The 24,675-nt window shown below is 40.2% G+C and overlaps 1 protein-coding gene across 5 annotated transcripts in view; it reads right to left on the reverse strand.

Annotated features, from left to right (window-relative positions):
* ARHGEF7 (Rho guanine nucleotide exchange factor 7) overlaps positions 1-24,675 on the reverse strand; it is a 171,933-nt gene that overhangs the window by 94,923 nt on the left and 52,335 nt on the right. For all 5 annotated transcript variants that reach the window (XM_067563686.1, XM_067563681.1, XM_067563683.1 and 2 more), the window contains exons 3-5: positions 22,639-22,723; positions 19,046-19,176; positions 9,887-10,088 (exon numbers count right to left, since the gene is read on the reverse strand). In XM_067563686.1, coding sequence (XP_067419787.1) covers positions 9,887-10,088; positions 19,046-19,176; positions 22,639-22,723 — 418 coding nt within the window. The remainder of the gene's footprint in view (positions 1-9,886; positions 10,089-19,045; positions 19,177-22,638; positions 22,724-24,675) is intronic.

Consider the following 24,675-nt stretch of genomic DNA (forward strand, 5'->3'; position numbering starts at 1 on the left):
AAAAAAGGCAAATATAGTGCCCATCCTTAAAAAAAAGGAAGGAGGAGGATCTGAGAACTACAGACTAGTCAGCCTCACCTCAGTCACTGGAAAAATCATGGAGCAGGTTCTCAAGGATTCCATTTTGAAGCACTTGGAGAAGAGGAAGGTGATCAGGAACAATCAGCATGGATTCACCAAGTCATGCCTGACCAACCTCACTGCCTCCTATGATGAGATGACTGGCTCTGTGGATGTGGGGAAAGCAGTGGATGTGATATGCCTTGACTTTAGCAAAGCTTTTGATACGATCCAACAGTATTCTTGCCAGCAAGTTAAAGAAGTATGGGTTCGATGAATGGACTATAAGGTGGATAGAAAGCCGTCTGGCTCGTCAGGTTCAATGGATAGTGATCAACGACTTAATGTCTAGTTAGCAGCCGGTATCAAGCGGAGTGCCCCAGGGGTCGGTCCTGAGGCTGGTTTTGTTCAACATCTTCATTAATGATCTGGATAATGGGGTGGATTGCACCCTCAGCAAGTTCATGGATGACACTAAACTGGGGGAAGTATAGATATGCTGGAGGGTAAGGATAGGATACAGAGTGACCTAGACAAATTGGAGGATTGGGCCAAAAGAAATCTGATGAGGGTCAACAAGGACAAGAGCAGAGTCCTGCACTTAGAAGGAAAGAATCCCATGCACAGCTACAGACTGGGGACTGACTGGCTAGGCAGCAGTTCTGCAGAAAAGGACCTGGGAGTTACAGTGGACAAGAAGCTGGATATGAGTCAACAATGTGCCTTTATTGCCAAGAAGGCTAATGGCATATTGGACTGCATTAGTAGGAGCACTGATACCAGATTGAGGGAAGTGTTTATTTCTCTCTATTCGGCTCTGGTGAGTCCACATCTGGAGCAGTGTGTCCAGTTTTGGGGGCCTCCACTAGAAAGGATGTGGACAAACTGGAGAGAGTCCAGCAAAGGGCAACAAAATGATTAGGAGACTGGGGCACATGACTTATGAGGAGAGGCTGAGGGAACTGGACTTATTTAGTCTGCAGAAGAGAAAAGTGATGGCGGATTTGATAGCAGCCTTCAACTATAAGGGGGGTTCCAAAGAAGATGGAGCTAGGCTATTCTCAATGGTAGTAGATGACAGAACAAGGAGAAATGGTCTCAAGTTGCAGTTGGGGGAGGTCTAGGTTGGATATTAGGAAAAACTTTTTCACTAGGAGGGTGGTGAAGCACTGGAATGGGTTACCTAGGGAGGTGGTGGAATCTTCATCCTTAGAGGATTTTAAGGTCCATCTTGACAAAGTCCTGGCTAGGATAATTTAGTTAGAGTTGGTCCTGCTTTGAGCAGGGGGTTGGACTAGATGACCTCCTGAGGTCCCTTCCAACCCTAATCTTATATGATTCTAGGATCAGGTCCAGTAACAGTTCATAAGCAGGTGAGAAATGGCCATGCCTTTCTTTCCTTGGAAATTAATATGCTACATAACTAAGTCTCAAGCATCTGACTACAGGCAAACTTTTTATTTTGGTGTAATTAGAAAAGAACATTAAAGTTTTACCAAGTGACAACATGATTGATCAAAGATCTGTGAATCAAATGACAGTCACATGTAAGCACTTGTATCATTGCCAAGTATAATCTCTTACTCATCTCAAATTAGCCATCTCTTAAAACAAGTCTCTAGATCTCTCCCTTTACTATACCAGACACAGCACTGCCTATGTGAAATGACACATCTCGCACCTTCTCAAGTTCACTTTTGTGATTTTTTTTTTTAAATGAAAAAGACATGCTGTCAAATACCCTACCAAATAAGTATTTTTGTTCAGCAAATCTTTTATACTCTGTCATATGTAGTAGTAACACAGAAGGATGAAAATAAGGATATTCTCTCACTTCAAATAACTTGTTACCTCCTCAAAATATCTCTTTGAAGAAAAATAAATATTCTGTAGACCTTAAAGTGGGTCAAAGGCAGGGGGGAAAAGATGTGCCCTTCTTTCTGATTCTTTACAGTGTAAATAAAGGCTTAACAGGGGTTATTTGTCTGACAGAAACAAAATCTGCTTTTTGTTTACCTCAAACAAGATGCCAAAAATAGTTTCAAAACTGCAACTACTAAATGGGGAATAATTGGCTAAGCAATAGTATTACTGAAAAGGACCTGTGGGGTTATAGTGATCACCAACTGAATTTGAGTCAACAGTATGATGTAGTTGCGAAAAAGACTAATATTATAGGGTGCATTAACCTGAGTGTCATATGTAAGACAAGAGAGGTAACTTTCCCACTCTACTCAGCACAGGTCAGGCCTTAGCTGGAGTACTGTGTTCATTTCTGGGTGCCACACATTAGGAAAGATATGGAAAAATTGAAGAGAGTGCAGAGGAGAGCAACAAAAATGACAAAAGGTTTAGGAAACCTGATCTATGAGGAAAGATTTAAAAAAATGGGGCATGTTTAGTCTTGAGAAAAGAAGATTGAAGGGTCCCTGATAACAGTCTTCAAATATATTAAAGTTATATTATGTTATAAAGAGGACAATCATCAATTTTTCTCCATGTTCACTGAAGGTGTGACAAGAAGTAATGGGTTGAATCTGAAACAATGGAGATTCAGTTAGATATTAGGAAAAGCTTTCTAACCAGTGCTTAATTAGCACCAGGGCTTGCCAGGGGTGAGCTCCAGCACCTCTAGGCTTGCTGCATCAGTTTTGAACGTAAAGAAAATTCCTTAAGCTCTGCCACCTAGTTGCTTGAGCCCTGGCACCTCTTTCATCACAAATTAAGCACTGCTTCTAATAAGGATAGTTAAGCACGGGAACAGGCTTCCACAGGAGGTTTTGGAATCCCCATCATTGGAGGTTTAAGAAAAGGTTAGACCAGTGGTTCTCGGTACGTGACCAGTGGGCTGCTTGCAGCCCAATCAGCACACAGCTGTGGCCCATGTGACATCCTCGGGCCACATAAGTACTTATATATATATATATATTGTGTGGATGCAGCCCACATAACACAGAGAGCTGTATATGCAGCCCACAATGGTAAATAGGTTGAGAACCACTAGAGAAACACCTGTCAGGGATGATCTACCTTTACTTGGTCCCGCCTCAATGCAGGGAGCTGAACTAGACGACCTGTCAAAGTCTGTTCCAACCCTACTTTTCTATGAAAACAGTCAGAATAAAAATAATTTCCCTTTCCAATTGATCAGATTCCCTTTCTTGGAACTTGTGAAGACATAATCCTATTATTTCTCCAGAGAGTAGACAAAACATGATTTTCTCATGTTAAAACAGGCAAAAAGAAATTCCTTTTAGTTAAAAATTGAGACTTTCTTTGCACTTCATATAGCAGTAGAATTAGGCAAAAGATCACTTGTTTTTTCTTTGCAGATCATCATACTATGGTGCACCATGCATGTGTTATTAGTTTTGTCAATAACCCTAAACTGAATTTCACACTATTACAGTGAAGTCAGCAACTAAAATGAAAATCAGAAGAGGCAACAACCAAATTTTAATCTCAGATTAATCCCATGTATCTCCGTATCTTTTTACCTTTCCCTCCAGACTTCTTTTCTCTCCACCATGCCACCCCCATATTCTACTTATTATAAGGTCAGTATTACAAGTTAAGATCTAACATTTCCTATATCAAAGATTAGAGACTAGTTTCATGTCTGATTTCAGCATAAATTTCAACAAATACATGTTTATCTTTTTAAAAAACCTTTAAAGCAAACATATACTTTTACAAATCTTGTAAGAATTAAAACAAAGTATTTAAATAGCAAATGCTTTTCTATTTTATTATTATTATTATTCAGTTTGTCAAAACCATAGACTATAACAGGTTGATATTTATTACAATTAAGTACAGCGTCCTGCAAATGGCCAAAGTCTCTCAATTCAAAACAACACTGATGCTTTTCAGGGCACCCAGGGGAATCCTAGTTTACTTCCTGCCTCGTGTGAGGAAGTCTTGCTGATACTACTTGAGTGTTAACTCCCTAACAAAATTGGCCTGTCTGACACTCAAGCACTCTCCTCTGGGCTATACGAACTCTGTCTTCAACTTGCAGGCTGACAACAGATGCACCCCAGTCTCCAAGTCCCTTCGAAGGGACTCCCTGTGGTATCCAGGTCCTAATAACTGGATACACACAGAAATCCCAGAGGAATATTTCCCAAGCCATGATTTACCAGTTTTACCTTAGACCACTACTCTTGTCTGACACACAGCACTTGAGCTCAATTATAAAACAAAAGGAAATGTATTTAAGAAAGAAGAGAGATCTCCAACAAAAATCAGTGTGAGAACAGGGAACAAATGGATATACATAAAACAACATAATACATTTAGGCTGTAGGATGCATGTTAACTAATAAACTATCCTCCTATGTAAGGAAGCTTATCTCACTCAAAGTTTTCTCCAGCATTTTAAACCAAGCCTGGTTAAGATCCCTTTCTCATGAAGCAAACACCCTGTCCATTTACTTTCTGGGTGAAGGAAGCCAGAGTGTCTCTTTGCACCCCTAAATGTATCAGAACAGACCTTTGCATTAATGAATCCAAGAGGTAATACTTTGAATTCAAAAAGTACCAAATCAGTAATGAAGGTGGATTTTTTTTTTTTTTGATGATTTGCTGTCCAATTGGATTTGCCAGTACACCTTAGTTAGGTGTAGGGTGCTTAAGTATTCTGCCTACCTTACAATGTCTAACACATCATCAGTTCTGAGCACAGGATATGCATCAGGAATTGTGACTGTTCTGCTCTTTAATTACCCCCGTGTATTGCATGCTCTTTATCTCCTTATGAATTTGCTACTGCATCTTTTTAGTGATCCGATATATTCTGCTGGGATCAGACTGTAGCCCCAGGGTTAATCTGAGGGACCATTTTATGAGTCAGACCTGGCCTGCTAGAAAATAGTGCCGGTGAATCTACAACACACTCTTCTCTGCTTCTTCAACTAGGATTTACTCTTCACATACCTGAATGCTCTTTATTAAGGTGTTACAATGGCATTCAGCTATCAAATCAATGAGGTGCAGTCTGAGAATCCTCCCCTGCACAGATATCATGTTTACAATGGCTTCTTGCTTGTGATACACTTTTCACCTTTTTATGTTTACAGTCTGTGGAGCAGCCTCATCATAGGGCCTGTATATTGTAGCTAATACCATTAACCCTTTCCAAAAGTCAAAAAGCATCTCCCAAGAGCTCTGCATTTTGTACCTTTCTGTAACTAGTAAACACCAGCACTGGGTCACCAACATCAAATGATAACTTACAGGTATTGAGGTCATACTCTGCTTTCTGAGCAACTTGATTTTTTGCAAGGTTTTGCTGAGCAATTTCCATCTTTAAATCTTCCCTGAACTTATGCACATATTCAGCCACCAGCTCCCCCTCTGCCACCCTCCCAGGAGTCTCTGATGAGATCATGGGGTCCTCTAACTTTTCTCTCAAACAGGAGACCAAATGGAGGCAAACCCTGTGGACTCTTGGGGCATGAACCTGTAAGCAAATAACAGAGAGGGCAGCATTACATCCCAGCCACTTGACTTCTTGGTTGCATAAATCCACAGCATAGATTTCAGGGTTTCTTTTAACCAAGGCATTTGTCTCTGGGTGATATGGGGCAGATCTCACCTGTTTTATCCCACAAATCCTCCGTAACCCACTAAATAGCTGGGACATGAAATCCGACCCATGATCTGATAAGATCTCCTTTGAAAAAGTCTACCTGAGCTGAATATAGTGAACTTAGTCAATTATTCAGCCTCTGTATTAGACGGGACAACTGTCTCTGGATACCTAGTGGCAAAATCCACTACTACCAATATACTCTTTTTTCCTCTCTGTGTATCCTTGGATAGTGGGCCTATAATGACCATGGCAACCCTCTAAAATGCTTCCTTGACTATTGGGGATGCAAGGGACCCTTGAAGAGTCTTACAGGCTTTTTCAATTTCTGATGTAAGTCACAAGTGCTGCACTATTCCTTTACCTCATTTTGAACATTGGGCCAATAAATCTTTTTCTTTAACTTTCCGTATGTCCTCTCTGTTCCCAAGTGACCTGCAAAGGGACAGTTGTAGGCTAGAAACATTAACTCCACATGCTGCTCTAAGGGTACAAACAATTGTTTGTAGGGTTCCCCACAACTTTTATTTTTTCCCCACCGGGTCTTCTCTGTACACCTTTTTCTTTGCTTTAAAGAGCTTTCCCTTATTCTCTTTATCTGGAGCATTACTGAGGACAGCCACTATTATGCTTTCCAGTGAGCAGTGTGCATCCTGCCCTGCAGCAGAAAGCTATTTAGCTTTTGCTTTCAAGGAAAACTGTCGCAGGTGAAGGGGAAGATTCTCTGTCCCCCTGACCTTGTGATAAATTGCCTCTCTCTCTGCTGACAAGGGAGAAGTGGTTTCCCCTCCCTTCTCATCAGTTATTCTCTGTGAATTTAGGGACATAGTCCCTTTTACTACAGGTCATAATATTAACATTTTTGAGCAGTGAGACTAGTCATTCCCAACCAATACATCAGCTGGTAAATTCTCAAGAAGCCCCACCTTCAAAGTACCCCTTTAAAACTTCCCATGCCAATTTGAGGCAGGCTAAAAGAACTGTGATTTTGTCCTAAAGCTAGTAGCTTCACCTCAGGAAGCAAATTACTCTCCTGAATCACATCCCTCTTGACTACGAAAATCTGAGCCCCAGGGTCTTGCCATCCCTGGCACACTTTACCATTTACTTTGGCATTTTTAATGAACTCTTTGTCTCCCTCCAGGAGGACAGACCTGACAAAGTTAAACAGGGCTCCCTCTGCCACCACTGAGGTCTGACTCAAGAGTAGCTGCATTAACCTAGATAGATTGGGGAGTGAAATGGGAACCCCCATACGTAGTGCATTGCCTTTTCATGTGATCAAGGAATCCACATGAGCAATATCTTCTTTGGCTGGGGGTCCAATAACTAGGGTTACTAGGAGACCACCAAAACAGAGGCATGTGGACTTGGCTCCTTCACTCCCTTCCTTATACCCACGGACAAACTGGGAGCCCACTTTTACTCCAGTTTTTGGCCTTCCCTGTGCATCTTACTTGTTTGTACAAGTTGCTTCCTCTAATTCTAGTTTTCTCCCACACAGCAGCTCACACTTCCTCAGAGCCAACCTCAATGAACTGCTACTAGACAAACTGATCTATCAACTCATCATGGGTATCTGCCCCTTACTCTTTAACCATTTTCCCAAATAATCCACCATTTTAGGCACATATTCCCCATGACTTAACCTATCAACCTTTTTGAAGTTTCTGAATTTGAGCCAATATGCCTCTGGGTAATTTGAAACCATTTTAATGGAGACCCTTTAAAAACATCACACCTCATAGCCTCATCTAAATCCATATAATTAAACACTCACAAAGCTTTGGCAGTGAGTATAGAGAGCAAAATAGTGATTCTCCAGTCATCAGGGATGTTATGTACATGGCATTGAAGAATATTTAACCACCATCAAAAGAATCTGCAATCAGTCTTTGCAATTAGGACACACTTTGTCCCAGCCACGTGATCCTTGGAGAAGGATCTATCTTTGTTTTTCCAGTATGCTCAGGCCATGCAGCCTCTTCTATCTTTCTTGGGCTTCCTCTTACCAGGCTCCTCCTCTTTTGTCTTTCAGCTTCAAAGCCCTCGAGGGGGTTGCTCTATCTGCTGTTCCTCTGCTTCCAGCTTCTGCTTCTCAACTTCTATTTCCAGCCTTTTGATCTGTTGAGCTTTCTCCATCTTACAGACCTCTATCTCGGCCAGTTTGATTTTCACAGCTGCCTCACTGAGAATTGTGTCATGTTGGTCCTCTAAGCCTGTTTCACGCTTGCACTCAGTCCCTTTTAGTTAATCAGACTGATCTCTTTGCTATTTACTCTGCTTATCTTATACCATATTTTATTTTATTTCCTCTACCCAAAATAAACAAACAAATTAACAAACCATAACCTTTACTTTATTTTGTTTCCAATCTTTTTACTTTTGAATCTCCGAATCTCTTGCTTATAAATCCTGGAAGAGTGACTTTTGGCGAGCTAACAAACGGGGTATCAATCCTGCCAACTATGCCACTATGACATTTTTCGGGGTGCCCAGGGCTGAAAGTCACCTTGTTACCACCTGCCTCCAGTGTCAGGGAGTCTTGCATAGGTGTTAACTCCCCAACAAAATCAGCCTATCAGCTACTCAACCACTCTTCCTCTTAAGTCATGGGAATATGTGCATATGTCAGCCTGCAAGGCAAGGACAGAACTAGTAACAAATGTACCCCAGCCTCAGAATCACTTCAAAGTGACTGCCTGTGGTATCCAGCCCCTGATCACTGGATACACACAGAAATCCCAGATACTGTGTTCCCAAAGGAATAACATATCAGTTTACCTGTTTTACCTTAGAACTCTGTTCCTGTATTACACACAAATTTGAGCTCGATTATAAAAAGAAAGGAAATTTATTTAAGAAGAGATTTCATGTAAAAATCAGTGTGTGTGTGTGTGTGTAAAAAAGATCATCAGATCACACATTCTAAAACCTACATTTAACTAATAAGTTATCTTCCTGTCTAAAGAAGCTCATCGCCCCCAAATTTTATAATTATATATATATTTGTGTTTGTGTTTGCGCACGTGCTCACCAGTATTCTTCACTTTACACTGAAGTCATAAAAAATGTATAAAAAGACATCCACTGTGTGGAGACAATTTATTTAGATATACAATGAAATAGAAAGCCTGTCTCCTCTGAGAATATGCATATTTTGAGCAGGGAGACAGTCAGAAAGAATCAGTTTGAAAGTGTACAAAGGCAGGCTTAAAATACATAGATAGCAACACAGAAAAATGATTATGCATAACTTACTTCAAAAAGATAAATGAACATTTCATTGAAAAACAGGAAATGTTCCATTTAAAAGCTTGCTTTGTCTTGATGGAGGGAAAATTGATAATTTTCGATTTCATGTTATTGGGAGATTGTCTTTTAAGAACACTCATGTGTCTTTAGATAATATATGCAAAGTCTAGAATGTAAAAAGTCAAGGGTTGTCCATGCAGTGGTCAATAATAAAAAAGCACAAAGGGTATTAATTTCCATGAAATGCCTATGCTTAACCAGCCTAGATGGATGGTAAGATTTTAATAGAAAATGTTTGAGAATGTGGAAAGCCTCCCTTGAAATCTTATTGGTCAATAACAGAAGTCAACATCAGATAACCTCCTCCCCTCCCCCATCACAATACTGAAATCAGCAGTTATAGGTAAAAAGGCAAACGTAATTGCAACATTCCTATAGGGGATACAAAAAGAGATGTCTCATCTCCATAACTTAGTCTCTCAGCTCCTTTAAAAATGTACCTACCCCATGCAATCAATCTGTGACCAAAAACTAGATTAATAATTTGTAAGAATTAAGGATTTATATGGCTGGGACAGATTCATTGTACATTCTGAACCCTAAACACATATTCCTTAATTCAGCATTTCTCAAACTGGGGGTCCAAATCTAAAAGGTGGTCATAAGACTATTGTAGCAGCATCAAAATACTGCCACTCTTACTTCTGTGCTGCCTTCAGAGGTAGGCAGCTGGAGAGCGGTGGTTGCTAGCCGGGCCCCCCACTCTGAAGGCAGCATCACCACCAGCAGCAGCGCAGTTGGCATGGTATGGGAGAGGGGGACTGTCACTGCCTGAAATATTTTCAAAGACGCCCCAGCAAAAAAAGTTTGAAAACCCCTGCCTTAATTCATTAGCATTAGGGAATACAATCAATTATTTCCATCTCTTTTTGAAAGCCAAGAATCATATTTTGCAAACATGCTCCCCTTCAGACTTACCATTTGATTTTATTTCTCGGACATAGTTACTAGGAAACCATCCTGTTTTGCCATTGTGAGTCCCTTCCCACCAACCTCCTTCTTCCACTCTCGTAACATGAATAATATCTCCTTTTGCAAAAGAAAGTTCATCTTCATTGGTCTGTTGAAAACTAAATTTTGCTCTCACCACCAGTTGATGATTGCTGTTATCTGTCATGTCCTAAAAAGTGAAAACATAAGTGAAGGACAGAACTTTAGCTGCTTAAGTGTTATTTCATAACCAAAATACAAGTCTCTTGATCAAAAAGAAATATATTAAAATTAAAACACTATTTTTATCAGACGCTTTAAAACAGGACCTGCAGACCCCAGTATGCAAGGGTTCATCTGTCTTGCCATTGTATTTCTATGACCTGTGGCCCATCAATCTAGATAGTACTTTATCCCACTCAGGCACCTTAGAATCAGGCACGGCCAACAAAAGTAAAATTAAAAAGATTTGTGCCTTTCAAAGACCAGATTTAAGAACTTTTTGAATAGCACAAATTGAAACCGTCCTTGGCAACTAAACTACCAAGAAACGTAACAGCTTTACTGGAAAATGTTCTTTCCAAGACAACGACTGGAGATGAGGGTTAAGAAGTCAAGACTGACCAGAACCAAAATCTTAAAGTTGGATTTATATCAGACTTTGCATCTCAAACTTATTTCTGTAATAGGTCATACAGTAGACGCTCATTAGTAGCAACAGATCAGTGCCCTTTTGCTACATTGCTCCTAAGCAGCTGTTGCTGTCATAGGGAGTGTCATCTGACCAAAGGTGTATGAGTTAAGGATGTTTTGGAAGTGGTGGGGCAGCCACGTTGAAAGAGGGAGTTGGGGGCTGTGTGGTGGGAGAACCCCAAGTTTGGGGGGAATGGGGCAGGGGAACCCTGAGTTTGGCAGAGTAGCCCCCCGTCGGCAAAATGGCTGAGCGAGCCCGGCTGTCGACGACAGGCAGAGGATGCTCCTGCTGGCAGTCTCATGTTCCACCCCTGGCGAGGGATGCATGGCAGGGAGGGCACCATGTGCAGCCTGTAATGAAGAGTGAGGTTGCACCTAGCATGGACAGGAGGGGGGGAAGGGAACAGGTCAGTGACCCAGGGTGGGGTGGGTTCCCTATGCCCCCCCACTGCAAAACACCACACACACACACACCTCGCCACCGGCAACCAAGATGGAGGGGACGGCTCAGTGCACCGGGGGGGGGAGGGTGTCCCCAACAGTCCCTACTGCAAAATAGCAAACCACACCACTGCCTGCAAGCCAGACACGGAGGAAGGGAAAAGGAAACCTTCCAGCTGTGGCTCTTCTGCTCCCCTGGCCCCAGCTACCCTCCACCCCCAAAAACACTCATCTCCTTCCCGCCCCACACCCCCCACACACACATGCTCTCCACACAGGCTCTGTCAGGCAGGGCAAGTGGATGAGGCTGTGTGCCCTGGAGCTGCACTGAAGAGCCAGGGTCAGGAGGGGAGTGGAAAGATACAGTTTAGGGAAGCAACTCCCCTACATGACCCCCCCAATCTCCACCCTTGGAAGTGATGTCACAAATGTTGCTCTTATGTAGCAGCTAGGTTGCTGGTACCGAGTGGACAATTCATGGCAGGGAAAGTGTTTCCAGGGGAAATGTTGCTCGTAAGCGGCGCTTGCTGCCAACAAGTGTCTACTGCATTAGAAGATTCAAAGTTGGAGTGTTTGGTTAGAGGTGTTTAAGTTCTAGTTAAATTGAGGGAAATCATGACAACCCTGCTTATGGAAAAAACCCACTAAAGTTTACTGGAAGTAATACATTTACTATGTGACATATTTATTAACACAGCCATTCTTCAGACATAAAAATGGTGGTTGAATAAGTATTTTTGAACATTCACAATGAGTTTTAGGTTTCTGTTAGGTGTCACTTCTTCCTCATTCATATTAAATAATACTTGGGTCAGAAGTTTAAGATGAGAGAATTCACAAAATTCTTTTTTCATTTTATTTTCATTGTTTGAGCAAATGGTAGTGACATCCTTGTCATTTTTCTCTGCTTTCTGGGATAGCATTTTCAGCAAGAAACTTGGACAACAGATTGTGGATTTATTTTGGGACGCAGAATCTAATGGCAGTAAGTAGTAACAATATTTCCTTGGTTGGATGCTTATATCCCTTATCAGGCAATATTTTATACTCAACCAACCATTTTGCATTAAAAGCAATGCTGATTCTTTTTTCCTCTATTTCTTCACTTGTAGCATCTAATAGCACACCCGCAACTTTTAATCTAACTGGAGGAGTAAACGCAGCGTGAAGTATTTCAATCATTTCTTTAATTACTTGATTTGTGCTACATAGAAGGTGGTTTCCAGAGGAGTAGTGAGGGGTTGAGGGGAACCTAACTTATTTCAAAACTGCACTTGAAACATTTATGGAGAAGATAATATGATGAGGTTGCCTACAATGGGCATATGGTCCATCTACAACTATTAGCAAAGATCTCCAATGGCCAGAGATAGGACATTAGCTGGGGAGGGCTCTGAGTTACTCTGGAGAATTGTTTCCCCGGTGTCTGGCTTGTGGGTCTCACCCACAGGCTCAGGATCTAACTGATCACCGTATTTGGGGTTGGAAGGAATTGTCTCCCAGTGATACTGGCAGAGACTCTGAAGGGGGGAGGTTTTGCCTTCCTCTGCAGCGTGGAGCGCAGATCAGGGGCGGGTTCAAACTAGTGTAAATGGTGGATGCTCTATAACTTGAAGTCTTTAAATAAATATTTCAGAAGTTATGGGCCTATTACAGGAGTGGGTGGATGAAATTCTGTAGCCCGGGGTTGTGCAGGAGGTCACACTAGCTGATCATGATGCTCCATTCTGGCCTTAAAATCTATGGTGGTAGTTTCAATAGGTACAACCTTCTTGCAAAGATATTTCCCTTTCAGTTGTTTTTGGTATAATCACAGAATGATCTTTTGCTATTGTTGTGATGTCGAAGACTAACAAAGACTGCTTCTGAATGAAATTTGTTTAGAAGTTTTGGAAGACCTGGAACTGGGATGGAATTTAAATTATGAGTGCAACTATGTTTTTAGAATGACAACAGCATAAAAATCCACCATGAACAGTGGTAAGTTGTTCAAATGACTAATTACTCTCACTGTTAAAAATGTATGCCGTAATGCCCGTCTGAATTTCTCTAGCTTCAACTTCCAGCCAGTAGATGGTGTTACGCCCTTTTCTGTTAGACTGAAAAGCCCATTATTACATATTGGTTCCCCATGTAGGTAATGGTAGACTAATTAAGTCATCTCTTTACCTTCCTTTTGATAAGCTAAACAGATGGAGGTCCTTGAGTCTATCACTATAAGGCATGTTTACTTATCCTGTAATCATTCTCACCACTCTTCTCTGAACCTTCTCCAATTTATCAACATCCTTCTTCAATTGTGGACACCAGAACTGGACACAGTATTCCAGCAACAGGCACACAAGAGTCAAATACAGAGGTAAAATAACCTCTATACACCTATTCGGGATTACCCTGTTTACGCACCCCAGGATTGTATTCGCTCTTTTGGCCACAGCATCACACTGGAAGCTCATGCTCACCTAAATATTCACTAGGACCTCAGATCTTTTTCAGAATCACTGCTTCCTAGGATAGCGTTTCCCATCTGTAATTAGGGCCTACATTCTTTGTTCCTAGGTGTATACATTTATAGTTAGCCATATTAAAACACATATTGCTTTGCTCACACCAGCTTACCAAGAAATGTCTCAGTGACCTGTTCTCTTCATTATTTACCACTCCCCCAATTTTTATGGCATCTGTAAGCGTTATCAGTAATGATTTTACATTTCCTTCCAGGTAACTGATAAACATGTTAAACAACATAGGGCCAAGAACTGATCCCTGCAGGAGCCCCCTAGAAACACACCTGCCCAATACTTTTCCTCATTTACAACTGCATTTTGAGACCTATCAATTTGCCATCTTTTAATCCATTTAATATGTGCCATGTTAAATGTATATCTTTTAATCTTTTTAAGGCACTACCGGGTGAAATGCCTTACCAACACCTAAGTATATTACATCAGCACTATTATTTTTATCAATAATGTAATCTCAGCACAAAAAAAAATCAAGTTTATTTGATAAGATCTATTTTCTATAAACCCATGTTGATTGGCATTAATTATATCACACTACTTTAATTATTTATTAATCACATCCCTTATCAGCCATTCTATTGTCTTGCCTGGGATCAATTTCAGAGTGACAGCTTAGAATCACCCAGATCATCCTGTTTACCCTTTTTAAATATTGGCACCACATTATCTTTCTTACAGTCTTTTAGAACTTCCCCAGAGTTCCAAGTCCGACTGAAAAAAAATCAAAATTAATGGTTCAATGAGATCCTCAGACAACTCTTCTATAACTCCTGGATACAAGTTATCTGGAGCTGATGATTTTAAAAGGTCTAACTTGTAGTAGCTGCTGTTTAACATCCTCATGAAATACTAATGGAATGGAAAGAATTTTGTCACCTGTTTTTTCTCCAAATACAGAAAAAATATTTATTGAACACTGTGGCTTTCTCTGCATTATTATTGATAATTCTACCATTTCCATCTAGTAATGGAACAACACCACTGTTAGGATATGTATATTTTGTTCCTCATATACTTAAAAAAAACATAAATTTCCCCTTGTGTCCCTTTACTTCCCTTATCAATTTTCTCCAATGCATAGCTTTTAATTTATATTAATGAGTAGCAAATTCCCCTTTCTTCCATTTGTTTATTATAGACAGATATTGCTGCCTTCACTTCCCCTCTAAACACAGTCGTCTTTTTTTTTTTTTAAAAACCAATACGGCCTTCTCGCTCAATTGTGGAACTATGGCTTATGGGACATCTAGTAACAAACAATTCCCAATTATCATCCATATTTTTCTGATTAAATTTTCCTCTCAGCTCATTTTGGCTCATAATTGTTTCCAGTTTTGTAAAGTTGGCCCTTTTAAAGTATGAACTGTGTGTGTGTATATGTATCACTGGTGTGGACTTCATTTGGTTGCACATTAAGTGTGATCAAGTGTGGATCACTTGCACCTAAGTTAACATTAATTTTTAGTTCTGTGAACAGTTCCTCTGTATCTGTCAAGATGAGATCTAATACAGACCTCCCCCAAGTTGGATGCATCACTTTCCAAGTTAGGAAAGTGTCATCTATAATATTTAGAATTCCCAGGATGTTTTAGCACTGGAAGCATGAGACCTCTAGCATGTGTGACTCAAATTGAAGTCCCCCCATGGAAACGCAGATTTTTTTCCTATACATTATAGATAGGATGACTGCCTTTTTATGCACTTTATGTGATCTGGTGTCTGCAGCAGACACCAAAACCCCATCTCATGCTTTGTGTGTTAGGACATTCGTCCATAAGCATTCAAGATCATTTTCTTCTGAGTTATCAGTAACTCAAACACGCAATGCCGTTTTTGACACAGAGAACCTCTCACCTTCCCCTTTTGCCTACTCAATCCTTCCTACCTAAATAGGTTATAACCCTTGATTTTTACATTCCAATCATGGGAACCATCCCACTGCTTTTCCGTAATACCAGCAAGATATGATCAAGGTAAACAAACAATTTTCTTATTATTCTTTATTAAGAAATGGGACACTGAATGGAACTTTGACTACCAAAGTGGAAAAGCAAAATGTTGAACCTGTGGCTCCTCCAAGTGAGAAATTTTTTTAATGAGATTATAGGTTTTGGAAAGCATGGACATAGGATGGGACTACATTTTGATAACAATAAAGATCAATTTTATTCAGTCTTCAACATCAGAGAGATCACTGTGTGATTATACCAAACACACCCATTGGAAGGACAGAACACTCATGGACCCTGAGATATCAGATTTTAAAATCAGGATGCATTTCTGAACAGAAAAGCAATGTTGCATTATTTTTATAAGTGTTTTACATAGATTAAATATTTCCCTCTCAGGAGTCCAACCATGCAGGGCTTCAAACAATGAAGGCATTGGGCTTTACAAGCAGACCACCATCACAGTGGCAATGGATTTTTTTTAAACCACCTCTCTACCACATTTGCAAAGTAGTTTCTGTAACTTATGTGGTTCATATAGAATACATCAGGATGGTTGTAGTACAAAGGTTTTATCTAGGCTCATTTGGGATGGCCTGCATAGTTAATCAGCATTCATCCCACATTCACGTGCTGATGCTGGTACAGTCTTTATACCCCACTACAAACATGTACTATTTAATCGTGAGGTTATTTTATGTGAATGAGTGTGAGGGTGAAAAAAACAGGTCCAAGGACTCCACCTGTCAACGCAGGCTACTTCTGTTAACCTTGTTATTAGTAGTCACAGCCACATATAAAGCAGCTGAGTAAATTCTACTAACTCATTCCAGCAGGAATTGCTTGTTAACTTCACAGGAAAGTGAATGTGACTCTCTGGTAAGAGGGATCTAGAACCTGAGGTCTCTGGAGCCATGTTTGGGATGAGAGCTTAAACAGATTGACGCTGTGTTAATGTTTCACATACTAGTCAGTACCCAGCCCTTCAAACATGAATTAAAATAAGAGGTTTGGACTTTCCCTTCAAACGTTTTCATTATTGAAAGGGATCTCTTTCTTGGAGCTCTTTGTTGTTTAGAGACAGGTGACAGCAAGGGAACTCTTGGTGCCAACTGGCAAGGAGGCACAGGGGTGCATAGACATGTACAGGGATCCCCTATGTTGGAAGTATGCATAATAGTTCCCTGAAGAGCGACATGTGAGATCTCAGAGCCAGTAGCCCACTGCTCGACAAAATCATACAAAATAGAGGCACAGGTAAGGAGTTAAGAACCTTTTTTTTTCCCCTCAGTATAAATACATAAGGTCTTGACCTGGCTTATTTCCACCGGAAGGTGACACACCTCAGGAATGTTTCTTTCAGGCAGGAGGTAAGAGACAACTCTGTCACTGTCTGGTCATTTGTGTATCATATGCCTATTTGAATACTGAGCCACAGGCTAGAGTAAGAGACTGCCAAATCTACAACAAAGGAAGTCTACAAGATGGAACAAATAGCAGAAGGATGTCTTATTTTTAAATAAAGACAAAGGATTGTTTGGGTATATCTTGGAGTACCAAGCACCACAGTGGGTCCTTCATCTACAAGGCAAGCTGAGTGCATGTCTGCCTCATGAAAGGAGAACAACACTGGAGGGCTTGAGGGTTGGAGTATGCCTATCTCTAAGCTGTGGTTATCAACCTATTTACCAATAGGGGCCGCATATGCAGTTCTCTGTTTGTTATGTGAGCCACATAAGCACAATACATGCTACCTGTATGACCCTGAGATGTCACATGGGCTACAGCTGGGTGCTGACAGGGCCACAAGCCGTCCCTGCGGGTTAAGAACCACTGCTGGAGAGAAAGGTCTGCAAGGCCCAGGAGAGAGTGCCTGGGGCCGACAGAGTTGGGGAGCTGACCCCCAGTAGGCACAGACAAAGCTTCCTCATGTTAATGGCAGGTGATAGTGAGATGCCTCCCAACTGCAGGTCCCCCCGGAAGATTCATAACAGGAAGGTGCATTTTGGTATACGACTCCTCTGCAGGACAACCTGATTCCAGATAACCAGTGGTAAGGGCAGTCCACACAGCCCAGTGTGTTTTGTGGAATGCCTCCACATTTGCTCTCTCTAAATCTGAAAGCCAGTACAATGACCAAGCTGACCAATACAACAAATACTTTCTTTGTAGAACAGGCTGTATATTGCTAGAGAGGCCATGTCAGTTTTCATATCCTGGCTTCAGTAATTAGGAGTCTTACAACTAAAATTTCACTGGGTAGGGATGTGTGCAACAGATGTTCCCATAGTGTACAAGAGACTGCTACCCACAGCACAGCCCTCAAACAGCTCCTAGTCCCTTCTTACACCCAAAGTATGGTGGCGTGAGAGGTTCTATCTTTGTGCACTTGTAAAAACTGATTCCTCAGCAACAGCTATAGGATCGCTATGCGATTGCACACGTACATCCTCTGAGCAGTTGACTTCCCACCAGGTTTCGAACACGCAATGGTCAGTATATAATAAAAAATTTACCCTCGTGAAGGTAGGGGCATATGATTGTTCAGATCAGATTGTTCAGTTTTTTTCAAGGGTTTTCCTCAAGATTCCACATGTCCCCACCTTCAAGAAGGTAAATTTTTTACTATATACTGACCATGGCGTGTTCAAAACCTGGTGGGAAGTCAACTGCTCAAAGGGTATGAAATGTACACGTGCAATCGCACAGTGATCCTATAGCTGTTGCTAATGAATCAGTTATTACAAGTGTACAAAGATAAAACCTCTCAGGTCACTGTATTTTGGGGGTAAGAAGGGACTAGGAGCTGTCTGAGGACTGTGCTGTGGGTAGCAGTCTCTTGTCCTCTGTGTATCCAGTTAAAAGTCTGTTTAACTATGAGATTTTCAGTTTGGTGGCAAACCCTATATTAGGTGTTGCAGCACAGATTCTTTAAGGCTGTGTATACCTGACACTTCAACCACATGGTTCTGTGTATGTTGGAACTATGTGGTTGTGTGTGTGTGTGGAGCTTCAAAAATATTGGGACTCAGGGTCTCACTCTGTGTACAAGGCTGCCCAAACTGCTAAGTGACTGGGAGATCTTCCAAACTGTCTCCTCTAGGACTGAGTGAGCAAAGCTTTAGAGGAGGCTCCCTCCCCTTGGGAACCCTGGATAGTTGGGATGGTACAGTCCCACTGGAGTAGATGGAAAATTTGCCCTTTTGAGAGGTGCTTCTTTACTTAAAAATATCGAAGAAAAATCTGTACACATGCATACAACCAGAAGTGCTTAGTATTACAACAGAAACACTTATAGTTGAGAGCATGCAGAAGACTGCTTCTATCTCAGAAGAGAACGAAAAAAGCCACTGCAACACAGCAGAACTTCAGAGTCCTCAGTTATAGGAATGCAAAAGAGTAGTCAAGGACTTGTGAAACTGGATTCATCCATTTTGCCTTGCAATGCTGTTTTAATCTAGATTGGCAGGGAGGAAAAAAAAAAAAAAAAAACCCCAACCCAAAAACCTTGAATATGATTAAATTCCATCAGAACTTACCAAACTTCGATACTGTCCCTGAAAGAGTTTTGAAGTTCTACTGTGCAAAGACTGGGATCCAAGAGAATCAAAAGATTTTATCCGATGAGATGAGGGTCGTGCACATACGGAATCACTTCCTAGCCCAATGTCTGTAAAGATGACAGCAAAATACTAGAACTGCAGAAATTATGTACATTTTACACACCATAGTGAAGCCTGGGCACCTAAAGCAAATCCATGGAATTTGAGTGCTCAATACCTCTGAATACAAGAAATAAGATCAAATGTACCTAAATGTGGATTAAGATGTCTAGCCTTAAGCACACAAGTTTGAAAATCTTATCCTAAAAAAGAAAAATCAAGAAGAGGAGAAGCAAGAGGAACACCACACAACCATAATGTAGTCAGTCATGGACATGGACAACAGAATCTGACTAATTTCCTCTATTTTCAGAAAACAAAGGTTTTGGAAAAAGCTTTTCATCCCAGCCCTTTTCTGTTATGAAAACACATTCTGAAATTATAGTATTTAGTCAAACAGAACAAGATAAATTAGAATGTCAGTTAAAAACTAAGCAAAATATTTATATCCATTATATTACTTTAGGTGATCTGAACCATAATTCAATCATGTCCCGTTACTTGCAAGGGGCTAATTTAATCTCCTGTGACAGTAGCAGCTTCATTCATAGACATTCTTATAGAGGTCGGGAAGGGTGGGGGATGAATTCCAAAGTTTAGGAGGAGAGAAAGGTTTGTATTTCTCATTTGTTTAGATCTGCAACTACCATATAGTAAGAAAACATTTCAGTTCTGCTCTGGTATGGTACACCTGCACAATATCTTTAATGTAATTGTTTCTTGTATTATATTATATTGCATTATAAAGATATTGGATAACATTTGCTTTGCTAATAATGCTTCTATTTTCTTACATTTTTTAATTATCTTAGTTTAGACAGCCAGAAATGCTTGCAATTTCCTATTTTTCCATTACAAAGTATTATCCAATAAACGCCAGCAAAGGTAATGCCAGAATGCCCTGCCCATGTTCCCCCAATGTCAACCAGGAAGGAATACATATATCTATAAGTTGAACCGTCAAAAAAGGAAAATAATTCTTTAAAAAACTTTCCTAATTTTGAAATTGTTCGGTGGTTTTCCAGAGTTTGAAATTTGATCAGTTTTGTGTTTACTTTATTCATGACTTTAAAAAAAATTCCAATTTGCAAAAAACTTAAAAAAAAAAAATTTATTTTAAAAAATGGGGCAAGAAACAATTTGTTTCAAAAAGGGAAAGGCCAAAGGAAAAAAATAGACTTGTTTTATTTCTACGTTTTTGATTTAGTGGAAACTTCCCAAAAAAATAAAATTTTCCAAAAATGTTCTGTGTTAGTTATTTTTCCACTAAAATCTTCTGAAAAAATTTCTGCTAAAAATTGCAGAAATCTGGAGATTTGATGGAATACTATAATTTGCATATATGATAAATAAACATTGCCTCATTTGTCTAGAATCTCACCACCCTATATCGTCACTTCTCTGGCTCTCTGCTTTCATGCCTTCAACATTCCCCCATCCCTGATTCCCTTTACCTCCTTAGAGTTCCCCCTGTCTTCCTGAAATATGGTCTTTGACCATAAGACTCTGCCTGGAGTGTGATCCCCATCCCATCTGTGGCTATAGACAGGCTTGGAGTCATGTTTGCATAGCAGCACTCTGTCTCAATGACTGGTACTCTAGTCATATTCCTGTGCCTGTGAGTAGGCTGGGAACTGTGCTCTTGGAAGGGTCTGTACGGTTACAGTCTCTAACAGAGGCAGTGCAGCCTAATGGACAGGGCACTAGACTAGGAATCAAAAGACCTGGGTTCTATTCCCAGCTCTGCCACTGACTTGCTGGGTGAGCTTGGGTAAGTCACTTTACTTCCCAGTGTCTCAGTTTCCTCATCTGTAAAATGGGGATGATACGGACCTCCTTTGAGGCCTACTAAAAAGCGTTGTATAATAGCTACATATTTTTTATTATTACTACTACTAAGGACTCATTGGGGACCATGACAGAAGTCCTCCAGACTAACCACTGAGAAATGGCCTAGAGTGCCTTCCACATACTCTCCGCATGAAAATAGGAAAAGCAACTGTTTGGAAGAAGAGCCAGCCTGGGAGATTTAATAGCTCTGGCTACTTCTAAGAGTAAAAGGATAGTTCAGCTTGGATGAGCATCCAGTTTTTGTTCTCCCTTTTGAAACAGTGAGCAACAACTTATTTCACACACAGACCACCAAAGCCATTGGGTGGCAGCAACTTTAAAGGAAACTCAAATGATCTGCATTTACACTTGTGACTTAGACTGAGGGTCAGCTGGTGACTTCATTGGAGCTATGCCAATTTATACCTGAGGCTCTGGTCCTAAACGTTCTTACTAATCCCCTAAACCAGTGCAAAAAACATATTTTCTGATATAAACAAAAACATAATTTTCCTTTCATAAGGAAACAGATGAGTGTGGTATAATGAAGATGGTGTTAGAACTGCAATCTATCACTTTAAGAGCTGGGGGAGAGGATGTGTCCCCTAGTCCTGCTTGCAAGCTCAAGGAGCTCTACAGAGAAATGTGTGATCTCAGATTCAGTCTGCAGACAGCCAGCCAGCCGGCCTACAGTGAGGTGGGGTGGACTGTGCCTCTCTGTTTTAGGGAGCAGACTGTTTTGTCTCTCTGCTATGGGGTTCTTCTGTTATCATTCTGATTTCTAAGAAATAAGAGTAGTGTTATGTTGCTACTGTCTAGCAGCAGTATTTATGTTTTGATCCAACTTTTATGTGTTTATGCCATGAACATAATAATGAGCAGAACAAAAATGAGAAATTGCATTTGTAGAATTACTGTCAGACTAAAGAAAATTAATTTACAGCTGATTTCTCTTGACATCCATTTATACAAAGCTCTTTTTGCCATGTTCAGCAGTTAAAACTTTGGAGTGTTTAAATAAAGGCTTTCTCCCTTAAAGCTCATCTTCTCTTTCCCTTTGATACCTAGTATGACGGGCCTAATGATTAATTTGTAACATTTTCATGACAAAACAGTGTTATGGATTCCATGCAGAATCCGAAAGAAACTTAATAAGGAAGGGGGAAAAGTCCAATGGCAAATTAGTCCAATCCTGCAAACCTTATTCATGTGAGTGGTATCATTTACTTCAATTGAATTAGTCGCACCAGTAAAATTGACCCGTGTGTGAAGATTGCAGAATTAGATCCATGTGTATGTTTCTAGCATCTAAAGCAGCAAAAACACTAATCAGATACTCTTAAAAAAAAAGATTCAAGTGTTCTACCCCTAATAACCTCCACATTTACTTCACTGTGAAGCCTCTCTCTAAAAACAAACTAGAGAATTCTGACAAGTCATTACAAGCACCTTTAAAACCATGCAAGACTAATACATGGGAAGATGAAGAAAGAAAGCAAGAAAGAGAGCAACTCTGCAAAATGACCACTGGCAGCATTTTTAGAAATGTCAATTATATTAATTTATCTGAGTTGCTTAAGGATGACAACATAGGTCATCTTTCCCACAGTACACATCAAAGCAGAACAGATTCTACTTACCTGCAGTTACTTTATTTAGAGCAACTAGGGAGCTGAGAACCTTGCTGAAGTTCTGTCCCTGATACAGATCATTTGCATCAAAAGTCTGAAAAGGAATAGGAAAAAAACATTAGGACAGCAGTCACTTAGAAAGAAATACTGAACGCTAAGTAAGTCTATAGTTACCAGTAATGAGAAAACAAAACACAAGTACAAACATTTCTTACCACATTTTTATACAATATTTTTAAAGAGCTACAACGTAAGAATTAGTGTGCATGTTCTTGTTTTACTTTAAACGAGAGACGGGGTACAGATAGTTCTATTTGGACATAGTGAGATATGGAAGAGTGAGCTTAAGATATCCAAAGGTTAATTATAATGATGGAGAACTGGTCCAGCTTTGGCAAATTTGCTTTGGAAATTGCAGTTTACCTACCTACATTCTCTCTGTAGTTTTCAAGCAGAAAAAGTTATTCTTCCCATCTTATTTGATGTATAGGATTACTGTACTGTTAAATGCCCCCACCACACACACACACACACACACACACACACACACACACACACACACACACACACACACACACACTAGTCCATAAAGCACTTTATGCAATACAGCTTTTTCTCAAAAGTGCTATTGTGCAATATATCCATAAAGCACCGATGGTGCCTTTGATGCTCTATAAGACACAGAAGACATGGGCCCCCAGACAATGCATCAATGAAGTTTTCTGCTCTGAGCAGCCTAATCAATGGAACCTAACAGCAGCTACATCACATTCAGAAAGGTTTTTTTAAAAAACCTCAAACAACTGCTGGAGAGAAATCTAAATTCACAAAATCCATAATTAAACACAATTATTCGGTAGACAAAAAAAAAAAAAACTTGAAATTTTGCAGAACTAGGTCAGGACATGAAACATCTGGATTTGCAGACAAAAATGACACTGAACATTTGCTTGAGGTAATGGAAAAAAAACCTCATTCAAAACCTCAAGAAAACAGATATTGCACATGAACCTATTTATGTTGAAAGGAGTTCTAGAATTCTCCTGTGCAAGATCAGAAAGAGGACAACAATGTCAGCACTATTATAGTTGCTCTGTCTAATGTAAATCGGGGAGAGAATCTTAGTCTCCTGCTGCATAGCAGCTTTTATCTACTAAGTCAACAAGATCCTGTTTATTTTCTTGATAAGAGACACACCCCACAGGCATGTCAAAAAGAGTCTGTCCCTCTGAAGAGAGCATTCAGATAGAAGGGAAATGAAAAGACCATATTTTTGCAAGGGAGGTGAGGAAGAGGAAAGAGAAGAATTAAGGAGTTGGAAGACATGCAAGTCATGCACAGTGAAACAATCTCAGGTGATCATTCATAGGACTGACAAGTCAGTTGTTTAGCTGATCTTCTAATAAAGGTGGAGAAGATTTGGGAGGTTTTGTTAACCAGGCAACGTCCTAATACAGGAAGTATTTTATAAAGGATACACTCTATTTAAGATGTTCTGACCTGCACTGATGCTTAGATTAAAAAATAAGTGAATAAATAAGTTTTCTGAAACCGTGCCAAAGCCACAGCTTGTCCTTGACTGTACTTGCAGCTGAACAGTGCTCAGCTCCAAGTTAGCAGCACTGGCTGCTGACACCAGTTGTTAGCAATGGATAATTTTCATTGTGTAGTCAAGGCTCAAGAGATATGTATGCCTACAGAATCAAGCAGTTAGTCAGAGGCGAACTACTACAGTCCTCCAAGCAAGCACAACTTGTATACAATATCCCAGAGAACCTCTTCTTTAAATATCACCATACCAGAGACAATTCAAAGGACGTCTAAGCTTAATTAAAGCTGGAAGAAATAATAAGGGGCTCTCAAGTACCACCCAGTTGAGACTTCTGTGGGGCCAACTATGAAACATGAAGTAAAGTATTAAAAAAACCCAAAATCTAAATAAACCATGTAAGTGAATGAGACACTACTAGCCTGTACAGTAATGGAATAGAAAATGTGTTGATTTTGCCCTTTTGGCAAAGTTGCATTTTAAGTTAAAGGGGAAAA

The sequence above is a fragment of the Emydura macquarii genome, unplaced genomic scaffold (assembly GCF_026122565.2).
Source record: "Emydura macquarii macquarii isolate MOO-44397 ecotype Brisbane River unplaced genomic scaffold, CSIRO-AGI_Emac_v2 contig_2531, whole genome shotgun sequence".
NCBI classification, from domain to species: domain Eukaryota; kingdom Metazoa; phylum Chordata; order Testudines; family Chelidae; genus Emydura; species Emydura macquarii.